This window comes from Astatotilapia calliptera, chromosome 23 (genome assembly GCF_900246225.1).
Source record: "Astatotilapia calliptera chromosome 23, fAstCal1.2, whole genome shotgun sequence".
Taxonomy (NCBI): Eukaryota; Metazoa; Chordata; class Actinopteri; order Cichliformes; family Cichlidae; genus Astatotilapia; species Astatotilapia calliptera.
In genome coordinates this window covers 7,188,030-7,207,249 of record NC_039323.1, presented here as the reverse complement: position 1 = coordinate 7,207,249, position 19,220 = coordinate 7,188,030, and the positions used below count along the sequence as shown (strand labels likewise).

The following is a 19,220-nucleotide window of genomic DNA, read 5'->3' as shown; positions in this document are numbered from 1 at the left end:
TTGCCATCATTTAAGACGGTGACAGATTAAACAAGAGAAGAGACTGCTTTAGACAGGAGGTCACATTTCAGCCGATGAGATCATTTCATCTAGGTGTACTGTGTACATCGATGTCATGTTGCACTGTTGTCTACTGTCAGTCCCTCTGAGAGGACGGTGAATTTCTATTGTCAATAAAATAAATATTGAATCCACTACAAATAACAAACCTGCTGCTGTGTCTGGTCACTCAGCTACCAACATTTCTGCCATAGACAGCAGAATAAGAAGATTACATCCTAATGTCTATGTTTACACATTATTTCAACTTTATTTTAGCAACACTGAAAACCAAGTTGTCACTTCATATAACCATAAAGTTTCCCTTAAATTCCTTTCACCATAATAACTCCATATTTACCAAACTGGATCTGTAGATCCACAGGTAGAGCTCTTTTTGTGATTCCACGTACCCATCTGAAAACTAATGAGAGCTGTAAACTCCAAACCTGTGGAACAGCTTACTTCTCTCAATTCGCACCCTTAACTCTGTGGTATCCTTTAAAAAAATCATATTCAGACAGGGTCATGTTTTTGTGTGTGTTACTTGATTCAGATGTGTTCATTTTGACTGTGTTTTTAACACCTTAATGTCTTAAAAGTGCTATATAAATAAACCTTACTTGGACATCAGGAGCGTGCATATATTTACAATATGATAAGATGGCTAGAGTTTGACTTCTGGTGTCACACTACTGACTGAAGAGCAACATGCTCGAAACATTTAATCCACAGAGAGATCAGCGCAGCAGCACTTTTTAACCCTTTGATGCCCGGATTTTATTTTTAATTTAAATGAAAGTATCTGCAAATTACCCTACAAGTTGTCTGCCACAAAGGAAATTAAAAAAAATTCTCTGGTCCATTTATATTTCTGTGATCTATGCTCACATTCCAACTGACTGGGAAGCACAAAAGACTTGAATCTGGTTTATTTAAGCCACAATGGACTGACTAGCCCAATTGGTTGCACAACAAGAGAGAAATATTGGATTTGTTCACGTTCAGACACCTGCCAACACAAAGGCAATCCAAATAACAGCATGTGTTGTGGGCTGGGTGAGGAGAGAACAGAAATACTATAGTGCCTGTAAGCTTCTTACTAAATCTGGGGATAATATACAGCCAGAAAACTGCGAGACTGATTTCAAGACTACCAAAATTCATAGAGTGAGATCGTCACTGCCAGTAGTGACGTTGAGGAGTCCAGTTTAGCAATCTATTACAGCAGTGGAATACACAAAGAGATTTCAGGCACTGGTGGTGAGCTCTACAAAATAATTAGAGCTAAATGGGAGTGTGTGTTCAAATAATATAAGCTCAAATACTCATAAACCAAAACACACACCAGCAGATCAACAGCTTGATTATTGTGAGTGTGAAGATTTTAGTAGATTAAATCAGGCCGCAATATAACTTCCATCTTTATGGGCAGATAAAGAGCAGCTGAGGTATAGCACAGCCTGACAGTGGTCAAGGTCATCTTTCATTATAACTACCGGCAGTGTGAACAGAGGCTTGCATGTACACACGCAAACAGGAATACAGATTTCCACTGCAAACATTCACTCAAAAGGCACAGACAGGGTGAAAAACTGCTCAACAAAGCTCAAGTATATTTTAAATATATGATGTCATGCACATTTACAGTCAGACGTAATAACATCATTTTTACGAAAATATAACAGTGACAAAATACGTGATCAGTGCAGTCTGGGATAACATCATGCAAGCTTCATGACTGGCCAAACCACAGCCAAGCATGCTTCACTGAGAAAGCTGACATGACACAAACATCCAAACACACACATTATCCCAGTTAACCATAAGGAGCAGGCACCACGGGGCACGAGGAGAACGGCACCAGCCACCATAACTACAGCACAAGCAGTACAATAGCACAGCACACTGCATGAGGCACTGGATCCCAGCAAACCTCTCAGGGGAAAATTAGACATACTGATCACTGTGTGGGAGATATATTAAAAGGAAGTAGAATAAAATGCGAAATTAGAGCTTCCACATGACCGCATGATGGGAGAGCGCTGAAGCAGAAAGGCTTTCCACGTTGAGTAACACGTGGGACAGCTGAGAGGTTTGTCTGAGAGGGGGAGGCAGGCTGAGGGGGGTGGGAGGTCGGGCACGGGCATACACACGGTCACTCACTGGGTGTCGCTTTGGGACGTCATAGACCCCTTCCTTCTGCTGACTGGTGGGAACCTATACAATCGACCAATAGATTCAGAGTACAGCCAAGAGAGCCTGTTACCTCTGGAGTAATTAAGCAATAAAACTTTACACTTCATCACTGTTCCAGCACTGCGACAAACTGGATGCCAACACAAAACCCTGTAACCTGCCTCTCCTGGAATCATATCAATCACTAGTAAAGTGTTTGTGTGTGTGCAGGGATAATCAGAATTAAAATCTTTTGAGTGAGAACTCATTTACTAGGTTAATCAGAAGACTATCAGCCTGTGGCGATGGTCTCTCTCTCTCTCTAATAAAGAATGGATAAGGCAGCTTATCACATCCACAGACATGTAATAACTCACATTGTCACACACATGGAGACATGTAATATTTCTATGTCACACAGTCAGATAGATCTGAGTCTGTGTGTAATGAGAAGAAACAATGAGCAGCGATAGCAAAATGCTGATATGTATGAATCCTGAGATTCCTATGGTTTGATTTCTCCTACAGTGGCACAAGGCTTGAAACAAAGTTTTATTCTTCCCCAGCTGGATGTGCTCTAATCAGAGTGGTAAATGAAAAACAAAAAATAGCACAGAGGAAAAATGTGGATATCTATCTAGCACAGCCTGTCCCATTCTTTCTCCTCCTTTCAATGCCTTGTTTACTTCTTTCACATGTGTATTTCCAGAAGCTGCCATCTTTATTCATACATTAGTTCCTCTGTGGCTGGAGGCTGGCTGAGCCGCACGTTTTTTACGCATGATGTGTGTGTGGGGGTTTGTTTGTACGTGTATTTGTTTGCGTACGATTGTGCACGCGCCAGCGCTCCCTCTATTTCAATCCATTTTATTTAAAGATCAAACGAGAGGCTGGTGATTAATCTTTCTTTCCCCCGCTTTCTTTCATCTTCTTGGGAAAAGAGGGAGGGGAGGCGAGAAAAAGAGGAGGGGTCTTCCTTCCACACACACAACAGGAATAACCTCCACATCCCCTCCACGCGCACCCAACCCTCCCCCTCTTTATCCCTCGGAGGTCTACCCACATCTCTGAGGAGTGCACCCAGAGAAAGCCTCATCTCCCAGGAGTAGCTAGCTTTAGCTATCAGGGCCCTCTGGAGAGTGTTGGCTGGTTGTTTGCCTCAGATTCTTAAAGTCTTTATTTCCTGTATCTACAATTGCTGTTTTCATGTGTAAAAACGGCAATTAATTCTATGAGCAGGCCACAGTATATTTATCCCATTAAAGAGTAATGCAGCTTGTACCGATTGGACAGTAAATAGGTGATTAAATCTCTGTAGCTTAAACGCTTTTAGGAACTCCCTGTCAGCAGATTAACCACAGTAACTGTAGTTTAAAGCTACATAAGACACAAGCAAACAAGATGAGCTTGTGAGTACCTGATAAATGCTCTCTTCTGATTGGTCACGGATGGGCTCGTGTCCCGCCTCAAACACAATGTACTACAACGTCAGCAGCACGGGAAAGAGAGGGGGGAAAAAGAAGCAGGAGGGAAATTGGAAGATAAAGAAACTGAGAGAAAACTGCAGAGGTGATTAGTCAAACAGCATTGTCAATAGGTTCTCATTAAAAAGCAGTTGAAGAAGAGATCCCAGTGACACACGGAGGAGGCTTTAAGCAGTAATAAATACCCAGAGCAACTGAGAAAACAAACACATCTCTCAGCTAATCATGCACCCACAGCTACAGACTCACGAACACACAGATATGAGTGCTTCCTACTGTCTCTTTGTATACATCGGCAAACCCCTAAACAGCGTGTGTTGTGCTTATTACGAAGATCTACCCAAACAGGAGCTGTCTCCCCACAGTGCACACACAGAGGAGCAAGCTGACTGGCTAGAAATGCAGCAGGTGACAGCAGCAATGGGATTGGTCAAGAAGTTACCTGGTAGACAGGGTCCTCCAGATCCTCCTCCAGTATTGTCTGCGGATGAGCGGCGGCAGCAGGAAAGAGAGGGAGAGATCAAACGGGGAGGAGAGAGGAGCAGGGGTGAGAAGACAGAAGAGAGGGAAGAGGCGGAGAGTTAAGCCGGTGAAGTAGAGAGAGTAGGCGGAAAGCACAGCGAGACATAGCGGCTTCCCAGCATTCAGATAATCATTTGGCAATCATCAGAGAACGAGCGAGACAGAGAGATAAAGAGAAAATTAAACAGGAGACGTACAGAAGACAGAACAGAGGAAGGTGAATAAGCACAATGGGCAGATGGTACCACTGATGAAACCTGAAAGTGGGTGCTCCGTATGTTACTCTTTGATGTTTTTTTAAGTCTTACCTGACTCATCTGTCAAGAGTCTCTCACATGAACCTCATCATACTTATGGCAGATGATTAAGGAAATTGTTTAAAAGAAAAAAAAATACCAGAGAGTTGAGAAGAGTACCTGGTACACCGCCTGCTCACACTGCTTGTCTTTTTGGGCCTTCTTCTCCTTCTCCTCTCTCTGCTTTATGTCATAGATAAGCTGGAACAAGTCCCGCAGGTCCAGAATCACAGGTTCAGCCTAGGACGAGGACACATTATCCAACCATTAACACAGGCACACACATTAACAGGAGCACAACACCGATCAGAACTCAAGAACTGCATGTTCATTCTCGTTATGTGATGATTAATTTCCCTGCCCAACTTCACGACAGGAGTTTAAGGCCATGATCAGACTGACATGAAGAGTGCGGAAAAAGATACCACCTCATTCACTTTAATGATGCAGAGGCCTCAGGCCAAAACATTTAATCTGTCCCATCTCACTGTCACTTTATCACACACCCTGCTTTAAATTCTAACAAGTGCACATTTCTCTTCAACTTTTTTAGTAAATTCTGACTTTTAAGACAAGTAAAGGTGATTCTGATCATTACCCTTGCAAGTTTTTCAGATTTGCATTTGCAATTTGACAAACATGCACAGAGAAGAGGCCTCTTCTGTGTCTCTACTGAGCTTTCTTTTTGAGTTATGAAGCTTTCCGTGAAGATGTGAGTGAGTTTGACATGACCCATTAAGAGACCCTGATCGCTGACTGTGACCCAAATACAGAACAGCTGTTTCTGGAGTAAAAGGTGGAAGAAAGCACATCAGTCAGGAGTGTGACCAAGAGCAGGTTCTGCTTTTTACCTTCACAGGGTTGTGCACTCTGAGGTAATCCTCCAGACTGAGGCTCTACTGTAATGTCTTGAACCATGTGAGGGACAACACTCACCGGAAACACCTGAATTGTGGTGCCAACTAATTAGATGTGGTTCCCCAAGACTTATCAAAGGGCCACCACTTCTAGACACTAGAGGACATCCAGTATGCATTGCAGGAAAACAAGCACAACTGGTTAGAACAGGACCATAGAGTGATTTAACTTAAAAGGAGAAGTCATCTAGGATAAAAATCAGGTTTCTTTGCATTTTACAGACAGAGTCGTGCAACATTTTAAATGCTCCTTGTAGATTTAACTTGTAATTCTGTAGATACATAGTAGAGATAAAAAAAAAAAGAAAAAAAAGAATAGGCATTAGAAACTGCTGTACGGGATCTGACAAGTTTTCATTCTCAAAGATATATTACACAAAGTGCTCTTCTTTGATTATACTTCAACTTCTACCTACAGAAAGCTGATCCAGCAGAATACACCCTCATAATTTAAATTGCCCAAATAAAATTGTAACAGAAGAAAGACTAATTGTCTAGCTTTTCAGGAATCTTTTCACAGTATAAAAATAAGAAAAAATGTAATTCAATTTTGTTCATCACAACATCAGTCACTAGTGCTGTGGGATACTGCAGATTTTAGTATCGATCCGATACCAAGTAAACCAAGTGCTGATACCAGTACCGATACTTTTAACCTGTAAAGGCAGCTTATGTTCGGGAGACAGTGTGTGATGACTTAAGAGACGGCTCATCACCACTAACTCACTCTGATTTTTACGTTCTATAATACTTAGTTATCACAACAAAACACATCTTCCAACTTCTCTAAAGCGTTTTGGGTCAAATTCTGTTGTTTGACATGTTTCATAGTGCGTGTTTGAGGTGTATTGTTTAATTCCCCCAAAATCTATAATTTAACACAATTCAGTGGGCTACTTACTGAAACAAAGTATCGATCCTATTTGGCTAGTATCGATCCGATACCAATACCAGAGTTGGTATCGACACTATTGATATTTGGATTGTTCCGCCCACCTCTAACAGTCGCCTCAAGGCGCTTTATATTGTAAGGTGGACCCTACAATAATACAACAGAGAAAACCTCAACAATCATATGAATCGCTATGAGCAAGTGCTTTGGCGACAGTGGGAAGGATGCCAAAAATTCTGTGCCACTTTTTTTTCTGTGCCACTTCAAGTAATTAAACACTGACCTTGAGGCGTAAGTGAAGTAACCCAGAACACGTAAGTATGTTTAAGACATTGCTGTCTGCACACTTTCATGGAAACGGGCAGGGGGTGAACACAGTCACTGCATGATCTATTGCTTCACGCAGCAAAAATTGTAGCCTTGTGTTACCTTTGTACCTCTTTCCTCGAATGAACAAAAGTGGTGACAACAAACCAGCGAGATGACTCACAACCTATAACTACTGTCACAGCGCAATAACAAAGAGTCTTATAGTACAACGGTCTTTCAAACCTAATCAATTATTGACTGGAGCTATGCGGAGTGCAGCCAGAGTTCATAGACTGAATGTTGTGCAAAATGTAGTTCTATTTTAGTGTTGGCTTTCTGCAAGATATTCTGAGCCGAATAAGGCACATGACATACACGCTGGGGTAAACTTCTCTCCCGCTGAGCCAACACTGAAACATACTGTCACTCTTTTAAATTCAGATCCGTTTTACATTTGACAATACGTGCTCTAATCCTCACTTTCTCTTGTGATTTCTCTCCCATTCTTTTTTGCTTTTCCTCGATCAAAACCTCAAGGTATGAAAAGAGAGTGAGCAGAGAAAATCACTGAATTCTAAAAGTGCTAATGCAGAAAACTTTGAGGAGGAGTGGCCTGCTCATAGGACCAGAGAGATGAGATAACCTCAGTTCAGCACAGATGACTAATTCATAGCCTACGGCAAACCTGATAAATGATTCCAACAAAAAGTAACGATAAAGACTTTTACTGCAGACACAGTTCTAATAAAATCTGCCCGGATCAGGATTTTAGAGCAGAAGATGAGTCTCCAATTCTACTAAATATTAATGCAAGAGATTCACTCTCATTGCCCAAATTGAATTCTGCTGTTGGTTGTTAGCGGAATATCTTGAGGATATTCCTGAACGTATTTCTTGGTGAACTGATTTTTGTTAAACCTGTCTTGTCTAAATTCAATTCAATTATTTCTGTTTTATGAAATTCAGAAAATCATTAAATCTGGAAGTCATGTTGAAAACCTTTAGGAGAATTTACACGAGGAAGCATGTGCATTAGAAAAATGATCAGAAAAATAAAAACGAGGATGTGCAAAAGTGGACTACTTAGAGAAAAAGACTCATGTTGTTAACTTTGTTTAAATAATTTCTATGGGCTCAAAATAAAGGATTTACTGGCTAAATCTGTTACTGTGTCATAAATTATGTAATACATTAAACTACATTTGAACTCTCTGTAGCCTCTCTACAAATTGAAACCTAGGTTTTGAAACAACAAAGCGAGTCATGCTAATTACAGCTGCAACTTTTTTAGAAAAGTTATAACAATGACTGACAATCCTCTATTCACAATTAGAGTCTTGCTATCTTCACTAAAACTGGCTAAATAAAACATGTCTTTCTTGTCCTGAGACTTTGATTTGAGTGGTAAGCCAATTACTTTTGAACGCGACCTTAAATTGGCCTGTTCGGAACATCTTTAAGTCTTAGTCTTCATGACAACAGAGACACTTTGTTAATTCACATCAAAGCAGTTACTTTCCAATTACAGCCTCGGCCATGAGCTCTGTGCCTCCATCCCTCTTATTGTCTGCTCCACAACTAATAGTCTGAGTGTTAGTGATGGCTGGTTCAAATCCTGAAAATGGAAGTAAAACATAATTATGACCTTTCCTCAGGCACACATCAGGCAAAAGGCAGCGTAGCTGACGGATGAGAACTTACCGTTGTGCTTCACTGGTACGCAGGGTAACATTTTCTGAACAACTGTTTTTTAATGGAAATGCGGCTGCTGTATTTGTGAGTGCAGACTGGCGCATATCTGTCTCAGTCAAAGAGCCACGGTTCATGGCCCTAGGAGGATGGATATGCCATTAGGGCTGGTGACACACACTCAAACCCTCATCGACTCACTATGGGAAATCAATATGGCTACAGAGAGAGCCAGCTGAATCCAGACGAAACAAGCCAGGCGCATACAACAACAGCAGCAACAATCATAAAAGGTCTGAAAGAAGTACTCAATATTATATAGAGTATGCCGACGCAGAACCGAAGCTGCGCTGTTCTGAACACACAAAACCTAAAGCTGCAGATCTACTCGGTAAACAGTTTGTTTGATGAACAGCACAAAGCGACATGAGCTGGTATTCAAGGGTCCTTATCTAAATGTCAAGAGGTTCATGTTACTGAGCAAAGAGCCTGATGAATCATAAATTAACCTAAACACAAAGAGAGCTGGGCTACACAACGTCTTTTTGTGTCGTTGGATGAAAAATCCATAAAATACCATATTGTTATTCATGCGGGGTGAGAGGAAACTATACTGAACATCCTCTGGGCTCTGTTTTCAGTTTTAGAAAATCTAAATCATGACCAACAGTTCAGAAGCGCCAAAGACTTCAAGCTATAACAGTGGAGTAGGACTGTAACATCAGCACTGGCCAGCATCACTTATTTACTATGTTTAGATTAGTGCCATCAGCGTTAATCTCATTAAAATGACATTAACGCCATAACTGCATTAACGCGGCAAATCTCTATTAGCGAGTTAGTGCTGATCGCCCCGTGCGTGGGGCTGCAAGGCATCAATGCATTAGCGCGGTTAGCTCGTTAACGCGTTAGCGCTGTCCAGCCCCATTCACGTCATTTTAACGAGAGTAACGCTGACAGCACTAGTTTAGATATTTCCAAATGTAAATGTCGGAAGAGCTCAGAAAATGGTGAAGGTGAAAGGTGGGGGTTTGGGTTCATTTTCCGCTTATTGGACTGAATGTACATAAATACTAACCGACTGCGCGGTTTTGATAGCCACAAAGCGGTGGTTCCCTTCTTTTCCGCAGACATAGCCAAAGGCTCGGTGGTCCGTGATGTCCTTGGCAATGTAAGAGATCTCATGGACAGCATGGTGGTGTTGGAGGACCTGTAGCAGGGAATGACATAATGATACAGATGAGCTTTAAATTGTAAAGATGCAAACAAAAAGCCCTGTATTTACATATATATATATATGTTTTAAAAACACATAAGAAGCAAACTGACTCTACGTCTTTATAAAAAGCAAGTTTATTTATTCTTTGTTAAAAATTTAACTGTCTGCTCCAAACCAGTAACTGAAAGTTAGGATGCACTCATCTATACTTCCAAACCATGTGGGAAGCATAATCATCTCATGTAAACCCCCTTAAGTATATACTCACAAAAACACACAGTCACACGGAGACCTTGTATCCTACATTAAATTGTTTCTAGCTCCCCTGCCCTCTCTAGTTTAGTCTGGGTGGGGAGTGCCAAGCTGGCATTGCCTGTGCCCCGTGGCAGATGGCACTGTTTTTCCCGAGGACAGAGGGGGGGATCAGTGACAATCACAGCTCGGCAAGCTGTCGACTTGATCACTTCATCTGTGCCCTCACTCACAACACGCACAAACACAAACACACGCTCACAATTCACAGCATAATATGCAATAGCCCCTCTGTTAGTCACACTAAATGTCTGCTTTGTTGTTATTGTCTATGCCAGATGCATGCTGGGAGCAGAGACACAGAGTCAACATAATAACCCAGTAGCCCTTGAGTGCATGCTAGGGGTTGGAGCCTTATACATCAGAGGCTAAACACACACATCTGCTCTCTCTGAAGCTACTCCAGAAGTGCGACATGGCAGAGTAGAGTGACACTAGTATAACACGGGACCTATGACACACAAACACACACAGAGAGACACCAACCACCTCAGCAGAAACAGATAATCATTCTGTGAGTCATGTCTTCTAAATTTAATAATTGGAGTAATGATTGTTATTATCACCTCTGATTGACCTGAAATTGGCAGCTAAGGATGTACATGTGCACACACACACACACACACACACAGCTCATTTGCAGAGGTTATTGAATTATCTCTGGGTGGGTGGTGCGGTGACAAAGAGGGACTCTGATTCAAAGAGAGCAGAGAATTAAATGACTGCATAAATTCAATTGCTTCACTTTGTCTTGGTAGCAAGTAGAGCTTAGACAGTAGAAAAATACATATAATCAATACCAGCTTTTTTAATAAAAAGCTGAAAACGTTCACAGAAGCTTTGGTCTAGTTAACGTCACTTTTTTAGCATTAAAAACATATTACTGACCTCCCTTTCTGGTTTTAGGTTCTCTGTGTGCTTGACATCTAAGACAAGTACAAAGGTGAAAGTGCCACCTTTCAGAAGAAAATTTAGTGCAATGGGAAGACGGCTTCTTCCCACCGTCCAAATGGACGGATGGGAAGATTCAATAAGTTATGATAAAGTAGCGGACCTCGGTTCTATCTGACATATCTGCCAAACTCTAATTAGAGTAGAAAAATAAAATCAAAACTCTACTCACAAAGGTAAAACAAGTTAAGATGCTGGTCGTGGAAGGAAATGACAAATTGAACTTTACACATATAATTTCAAATTTTGTCAAAACACCACTGAAGCTCCAAAACTAATGATGGAAATATTCAACACTTGATTTCACTTCATGAGACATTTATGCCAACAAGACTGTTACTAGCATTTTTATGGTGGTTTGAATGTTTTTGTAGTGTCATGCTAGAGAAAAGGGTAGAAAAAACAATGTGACAATGCTGCTTAAAAGCATTGTTTTCTTATCACAGGTAGTCGTGGATTACTTTGTCCAATCTGCCTGACTCTGCATGGATAAGCTGGATGTGTGTTGCCATAACTGTCCTCTGGTGGATAAATTACATAACGTGTGTTTCTCCCATTTCTTTAATTTTTCATTTTCATTTATCAGCTTATATACTGGCTGATGTCATCTAATGTTTTGAACATGGCCTGCTTTAGTTGGATATAGATGCTCAAACACTGCGTAAAAACAGGTGGATTCAAAGAGTTGACACTGGGTCTGAGGTCTGCTTTTCTCGCTGTTGATGTGCTGTACCAGTCTCACAATCTTTCACACACAGCGTCGGTGTCTCTGAGGGACTGTGGACAGCATGCCCTTCAGCAGTTGCTGGCCACTGAACCAAGATATTCCTTGTTATTCTGGGAGTGAAGAGGGGAAACAGCAGGATACTGTCTCTCTAATATCTCCGATCGTCACATCTCTCTCTCCTGGAGGGGAGACATCATCAAAGGGCCTGTGGAGGCCATCCAGCCTTAAGCCAGTAGGAACAACATGATGGGAGATTAGCAGTTAAACTTAAAGATTTAATTAGCTTTTTTTTTTTATCAGATTCAAATCAGGTCTGGTTATTTAACCCAGGTTTCTTTATTTCTTGCTTTTATTCTGTAATATACGTGTGTGAAACAATATTTGAACTGAATTAAACATGGAAATAACTCCATTAGCTTGTCTTTTTTTTTTTTTTTTTTTTGGCCTGTCCCGTTTGGCTCTTTTGCCATCAGAATTGTTGTCTAAAGGCAAAGAAAGATGCCCAACGGATTTACTTTACCAAACTGACCATCCCAGCCTTGCCGTAATGGTCCATTTGATTCACCTTTTATTTGTTTATTTTATTTTCACTTAATGAATACGGGACAGACTTGACTGGGGGAAAGAAGGGGAGAAAGAAAGAGGGAAAGAGAAACAGCTGAGAAGAGGGACGGGGGAGAAGGGCAAAAGACAAAAACCAACAGAACGGGCAGAGAAAAAAAAATGCATATATCAATCACCTGGATCACCTGCTGAGAAAGAAAAAAGAAAGCAAGCAGAAGAGAACAAGAGTAATAGAATAAACAACATCACAATGATATATGGGAATATGACAGTAAATACTAAATGTTAAACATTATTGTGCAGCACATAAGATCAACAGAACACAGTGTGCTTTGAGGTAGGAGCCAAAAAGGGTGTAGTTTGTGGGTGTGATCACCCGTGTGTACACCTGTGAGCATGGACGCGCTTGTTTTTTGTTTTTTTAAAAGGTTCCTTCATGTAATAATCTGCTAGAGGGTGTGGGGGGGCCACTGCCCCGTCCTCCAGGGCGTGAAGCAGGTGTGGAGGAGATCAAAACTCCAGACATCCAGAGGCCCCCAGAACACAAGAGACCAAGGAAGACCAACAGAGGGGCAGCTGCGCCACTGTCCCGGAAAGAGCTGAGGAGAGTCCCAGATGAGGGCTCACTCAGCAGCCGCGGAGCAGAAGCCAGGGGGAGTTGCAGTGACGCGCCCGTGAGCTCCGCCGGCAGCCAGCTGCGCCTGAGTGACCGAGCCCCAGGCCGAGAGGCCGGGGGCACCCCACCTCCGAAGTGGCCCGAGCGAGCCCCAGGCTCCAGGCCCCGATAAGCGGCCGCCAAGGAGTGAGCCGGTGTGTACCTGGACGCCCATCCCCGGACACAAAGAACCACCAACGCACCGATGTCTGAGGGGGTCCGCCACTGGCAGGGGAAGTGGTGGTAGGGGGAGATAGGCCTCCAAACCTTGGAGGGCCTGAGATGTCCCCAGAGAGGTGGCGCCTGACACCCAACCTGACATATAGACACAGACATACAGGCACACACAGATACAAACATCCATTCCCACCCTCATGCTCTCATATGCACTTACTCCACACTCAACCAACGTGGAGACAGACATAAAGAGACGTTGTACACACGATCACACTCCCCAAGCGTACTCTACAAACCGGGTCTAGGTGCCCCCGCCCCTGGAGGGGGGAACTGCACCCAGACCCAGGTGGTGTTTCCCTTTTCCCTGCGGTGGGGGGAGGCAGACCGCCCCGACTCCGCAGCAGCAGGAAGGCTCCACACTCCAGACCGCAGTCGGACGGCCAACTCCTCCTCCTAGTCCTAGCCCCCCTGCTCCAGCAGGTCGCAGAGAACGGGGGTGAGAGAAGACTCCGAACCTCCCTCCACCCGCTCATTGTAATGTTGATGCATGTGTGTTCTAAGGTGCATTTAAAACCCAGGAGGGCATGGAGCTACCTGCCAGAGAGCAGCAGGTAAGCGCATGGTCCCTCCTGCTAGCCCTCAATGTCTACGTGTATTTAAAATTGAGAGGTGGGCAACGATGCCAGGGGTGGGGTGTACACCCTGATGGTACTTTGGACTCCGTGTATCGTGCCCACCCCCAAGATCCTATATGTATGTGTAATGAGAGTGTGAGTAATGTGAATGTCTAAGTTGTGGGATAAAATTGAGGCAGAGGCAGCCAGAAGGGGACAGGGGGGTAGCCTCCTCTGCACCCTGGTGACATACCCCTACTCCAAGGCCCTGCATGTGTGGGTGGTTGTGGTGGAGCGGGAAGAGGGAGGCAGCTGGAGATGGGGAGGGAAGGAAGGGAGGGGCAAGTGACCCCTCCCTGGGGCCAGCTCCCCCGCTGACCCCAGTAGGCACCCCCATACTCCGCGACCCGCCAGGGAAAGGGGGCCCAGGCCCATCCAGACCGGGCCCAGTGCAGCAGCGCCGCCCCGCCCCACAGAGCCCGGGACAGTCCACCCAACCCCACCACAGAGAAAACTGCACCCACCCCACCATCCACTCATCTTCCAGACTACATAAGACAATAAACACCCAGGCTGAGATCTTCCTCCACCTCTTCTGTATCTCCCCCTCCTGCAGAGGGAGCTCCTGAGGAGAGGAAAGCTCCTGCAAGATGTGACAATCTCCCCCACCAGTTGAAGAGCCCCCCAGGTGGCTCGACGCACCGGCGGCACCCTGCTCCAGGGCTGGGCCCCCATGCACCCACCCGCCCACAACCCCGGCAACACACCAACCAGGACCCAAGCCCCCGAGGCCCGGTGCGGGTCCCAGCCCAGAGACGGAGCGCCCCCAGAACCTCACGCCCATCCCGGACCCACCCAGGGGCAGCCAGGCTACCAGGTCAGTAACCCACGTCCGTCAGCACAGACCCTCCCCTAGCCCCGCTGCACGCAGCCGCGAGGAAATAGTCACCGGAGAGCCAACAGAGACCCTAACCGGACATGACCGCTACCCCGGGTTGAGCCCCCCAAGGAAGATGCCTCCGGGGAACCCCCCGACGCCCTAAGCCTGTCCCTACCCCCACACCAATCACAACAGTGAAGGCGGGACCAAACTATGACCCCCCACCCCCACTAGGTGATGGAGCTGATCAAAGGAGCCCAGAGCAATTGATCTGATGTGGTGGCAGAGGCTGTATCAAGACTAATGTAATCTAATAGATAATTTCTATATTGGTTAGAATTAAGATTATTTTTATTTTTCCAGTTCATGAGGACTGTTTTCTTGGCTATGCATAGGGCAGTGAAAACCATATGGGCGATATTCTTTTCTGAAGTGACATTATCTAAGCTGCCCAACAAACACACTAAGGGGGAAGTTGGAATGTTACATTTCAGACACTTCGATAAGTCTTCACATATCTCGCGCCAAAACTTCTGAACTGGTCGACAGAACCAAAGAGCGTGGATATAATTGTCCGGTGAATTGGTTTGGCAGTGTGAGCAGTTGTTGGTAGACGTAAAGTCCATCTTGAACATCCGATGACCTGTATAGTGCACTCTATGTAATATTTTGTATTGAATTAATTGAAGACTGGGATTTCTAATTAGATGAAAGGTTTTTAAGCAAATCTGAGACCAGAAGTTTAGGAGTTTAGCTTGTCTATATAGAATAAAGTAGCACACTTTTTACTTTTTGAGCGTATTTTTTGAGAAAGGCCATTATTTTTCCTTTGTTAGACATTAATCACGGTGAGCTGACTTAGATTAGCATGGTCTGAGAAGCATGCATGCTGGGTTAACTGGTTAGTCTTGTGTGTGGATCTTTGCGTGTGAGTGATTGTCTGTCTCTCTATGCTAGCCCTGTGATGGACAGGAGTTCTACATCTCACCCTGTAACAGCTTGGGATAGACTTCAGCTATTCCACAACCACCAAGTTGGACAAGTAAATAAATTGAATGCATATAAATCGTGTAACTTTTATTTATGTATTATTTTGTAAATTCAAGTACATTCTGAAGATCTGGCGCCATGTTATCTGGCCGTAGCCATGCACCTGCACTACTCTGTTCATAATAGAATAAAGGCTGAAGCTACAGCAGGAGATTGAAATGATCAGAGCACTTGTGGCCTCTCTGTAGGTGTGTTTAAAAAGTGCTGGCGGCTAATATTAATAAACCAGAGCACAGGGTGTAGCAAACTTTCATTCGCAATCACTGGTTTAAGGTCACTACATCAGAAAACTGTATGAATATAGAATCAAAGAAAGAAGCATGATACTAATTTTAATACTATATACGCACAGTTCATCATGCATTGGCTGAAAATAATGGATCATGTAAGTGAAATTAAAAGGACACAATACTGAGGTGTTTTTTTCCTCAACTAAAGGCACTAAAGATGTGACTATAACCATATTTTATGAAACAGATTTTGAACTACTGTGGCCAAGCTGGGCATAAAAGTAAAACTAATTAGGTTAAGATATGCTCTGACAGACATAACCCCTCTAATATGCTAAAATCAGGCAAGCTATGAATTAACACTGGTGTGTGATTTGTGATGTGTACCCACCCCTGGCCAGTGTCAATCAGATCACATATAATCCTTTGTGTGTAAGGATTTCCCTTTTTTCTAATCTTTTCCTAAAGTACTTTTTAAGATTAAAGCATAAACCTACATGTCTTTTTCTATTTTTTGCATTTGATTAAAAAATAAAAAGCAGCGTCCTGTGCCCACCTCTACACTGTAGATCAAGAGAGTCCACTGTTTTAAATAAAAAGAGTTTCCGTCAGATGAAAAATAATTGCATACTTGGAATTTCAGAAATTTTGATTATCACTGGTGGTTTATATTTCTTTTAAATATTTGTTTTTAATCAGCTACATTTATTATGGGAACTTCATATTAAACATTAAATTGATTTAAAAAGCACATCTGCAGTGATTCTTTAAAGTTTTGGAAAAGCATCTGAACATCAAACATAAAATAAATGTATTTAAATTTTAATTGTAGAAGGAAAAGAGGGATGATGATGATATAACAAATGTGATTTTCTGTCTGAATGCTTGTTTTGAATAGATTCATTGTGACATTTATAAATAGGAGCCCACTCGTAGAATATATTATTATGTAAATGTAGTATATGTTTAGCACAAATGTAGGGTATTTGTGCCAAACACAAAGACAAATCAGTACAGAAGGATGGTGGATACGTGATATAGCTGGTGGCATATCAATGACAGCTTAGAGCACGAGTCCAGTTTATTTTCAACCCGGCTTAGTTTCCATTGTGGCTCCTGCTGAGTCTCCTGCTAACTTTGCATTTGTGTACAACGAATGCATGAGTGAGGATAACATGCACTCTTGTTTGGCCTCATTCTTAATGGTGAATTAGTTTGTAGTTACGTTGTGACCACCTGGCTTCTCTCCAACAAGAAGTCAAGGACCATTTACGCAGACAATGTTCAACTTCCACGTGAAAGAGTCTGGATGTGAAAAGGCTGAGTTGTGTTTGACAAACAGATGCCAGAGCTGTTGGAAAATAGAGTTCAGGGACACAGAAATTGCTTTATCAGACCTGTTCGCTCTTTAACCACACTGACAAGGTTTTAAGGCAACAGTGGGGAAAGATGGTTGCATACCATGTTTAAAGATGTTCGTGATAAACATCAGAGCAACAGATCTGTTTGATTTCTTAGGCACAGTCTGACCTAAAACTTGATCTAACCCTCTGCCTTCCAATGTAAAATGGGCCAAGTTCGAATTCCAATTGGTGCTCACAACCTTCCTGGTGTTTTGCCAGTGGAGCAGTTTTCTTACCGCATGCTTAAAAATGATCGAATACCAGCTTAAGTTTGGTAACATTACAAGGCTATAGGTCTATTTTCGTATTAAAACCTAAAAAGAATTTGTCACACATCAGTCAGCACATGTTCATAGATAGTTGGGATTTAATACAAATTTTGATGTCAAAAATCACATTCCTGTATCCCCTGTTTGCCACCTTTTCTCATCCTTAGTGTAAAACGATTAATGATTAAACTTGTTCATTGAAAACAAGCACTGCTTAATTCACAGCCACCCCCCCAAGGCTCATCCTATGGCCTTCTCTAATTTCAGCCTCTTTCATTCCTCTAGCCCCACAGACCAAATAATACTATAAATTGGGTAGGTCCATTCAGTGACAATATATCTGATAAGACCCAAATGAAATTTATTGAATTGTCTGGACGCCAGTTGTTTGTAGTCTTTTCTACTGGCAGAAAAGTTGATCTTTCTGATTTCACTCTCTGAGGAGCAGCGAGCAAACTAACCATTTCAGCAATTCACTCATGCTAGTTTTTCATCTGCCTTGGTATTGTCTCCTTTCTGAGACTTGGCCAGAGGGGTTGAAGAGGGTAGTAATGCACAAGTGTCTCTATGTATATGCACATGTGTGTGTTTTAAGAGAGAGGCTGACAGGAAGAGAGGCATGCTGGCCTGCCCTCTGTTAGATTAATGTCTCCCCTCTTATTCTCCTCCATCTCAAGCACCACCTCCCTCCATCCTGCACGACCTTCCCTACTCCAAGAGAGAGGCCATCCATCCATTCGTTCACCCATACATCCATCCGCCCATCTGGCTGACTGATGCACAGGAGGGGAATGAGACTGTCAAGATCCCTGAACCTCAGCAGAGTCATTCTCTCTTTCTTCCCGTCTCCCTCTCTCCCTCCCTCCTTTGCCATTAGGAGTGGTTGAAGGGCTGATAGTAAGGACAGCATATCTCTATAGTTAATATTAATGTGCAGAGACAGAGGACAAGGTCTCCCTGTAGAAAGCTTTACTTTGACATATGCTTACTGATTCTCCACCTATCCCTCTAACTCTGTTTCAGTCTGCTTCTGCTCCTCAATCACGCGCTTCCTCTATTTATCTTTTTCACATCCTTTTTTCCCCTCCTCCTTCCCCTTGGACTTTTCTTGCTTCTTCTCCTCCCAACTCTAGCTCTCTACTTCTGCATCTATCACTCACTTTTCTATTTAGCTCTTGTTATCCTTCAGTGTCTAAATTTTGAGCCATCAAGAAGAGAAATACGATAAGGATTATGAGTGTTATAAGAAGAGGTACAAAGGATTGAATGTGCTTGTATTCAACATGGCTGCCACGTGGGTGGTCGTTGTTTACTGAGTCTTGCCTGTCTAATACAAGGTACTTTTGAATCACTGCTGGGTACACACACATACAGTGTCAGCTCATTCCGGCTCCCGACAAAGTGTAAATCTTAGGCTTACCGTGTCACCCACTAAAGCTCGGTATGGAGCGGCGAGCTTTATATTCTTTCTAAACCAGTCTACATTCACAATCAGACACACTCAGAGCCAGACAGTGAAACAGACAGCTCACGCTGCATATGTACACATCAAAAAACAGTTGCTGTATTATGTTTAAAAAATAAGCCTGGTTTTCTGGAGCTGCCAAGATGAATATAAAAACAAACATATGGAAAGAATTGCTGCAGCACAACTCAGCCAAACACCTCAAAATAACAACATTAATTCGTTGGGACAGATTTTTACACGCTTATAGAATTTAACTCTTTTCCCACATAAAGGCAATATTTGATGACTTCCTCTGGACCCCTAACGAAAACATAAACAAATATCAAAAAGGATTTGGTTTGACAACCACTGCAATATTTTCCCTGTTTTTCCAAG

The 19,220-nt window shown here is 42.9% G+C and overlaps 1 protein-coding gene across 14 annotated transcripts in view; it reads right to left on the bottom strand.

Moving 5' to 3' along the window:
• dab1a (DAB adaptor protein 1a) overlaps positions 1–19,220 on the bottom strand; it is a 227,994-nt gene that overhangs the window by 13,010 nt on the left and 195,764 nt on the right. For 8 of the 14 annotated variants that reach the window (XM_026158479.1, XM_026158482.1, XM_026158478.1 and 5 more), the window contains 5 exons: positions 9,405–9,536; positions 4,640–4,759; positions 4,144–4,182; positions 3,635–3,697; positions 2,206–2,259 (listed from right to left, as the gene is read on the bottom strand). In XM_026158479.1, coding sequence (XP_026014264.1) covers positions 2,206–2,259; positions 3,635–3,697; positions 4,144–4,182; positions 4,640–4,759; positions 9,405–9,536 — 408 coding nt within the window. The remainder of the gene's footprint in view (positions 1–2,205; positions 2,260–3,634; positions 3,698–4,143; positions 4,183–4,639; positions 4,760–9,404; positions 9,537–19,220) is intronic. The other 6 variants (XM_026158488.1, XM_026158491.1, XM_026158490.1 and 3 more) reach the window with 4 other exon arrangements.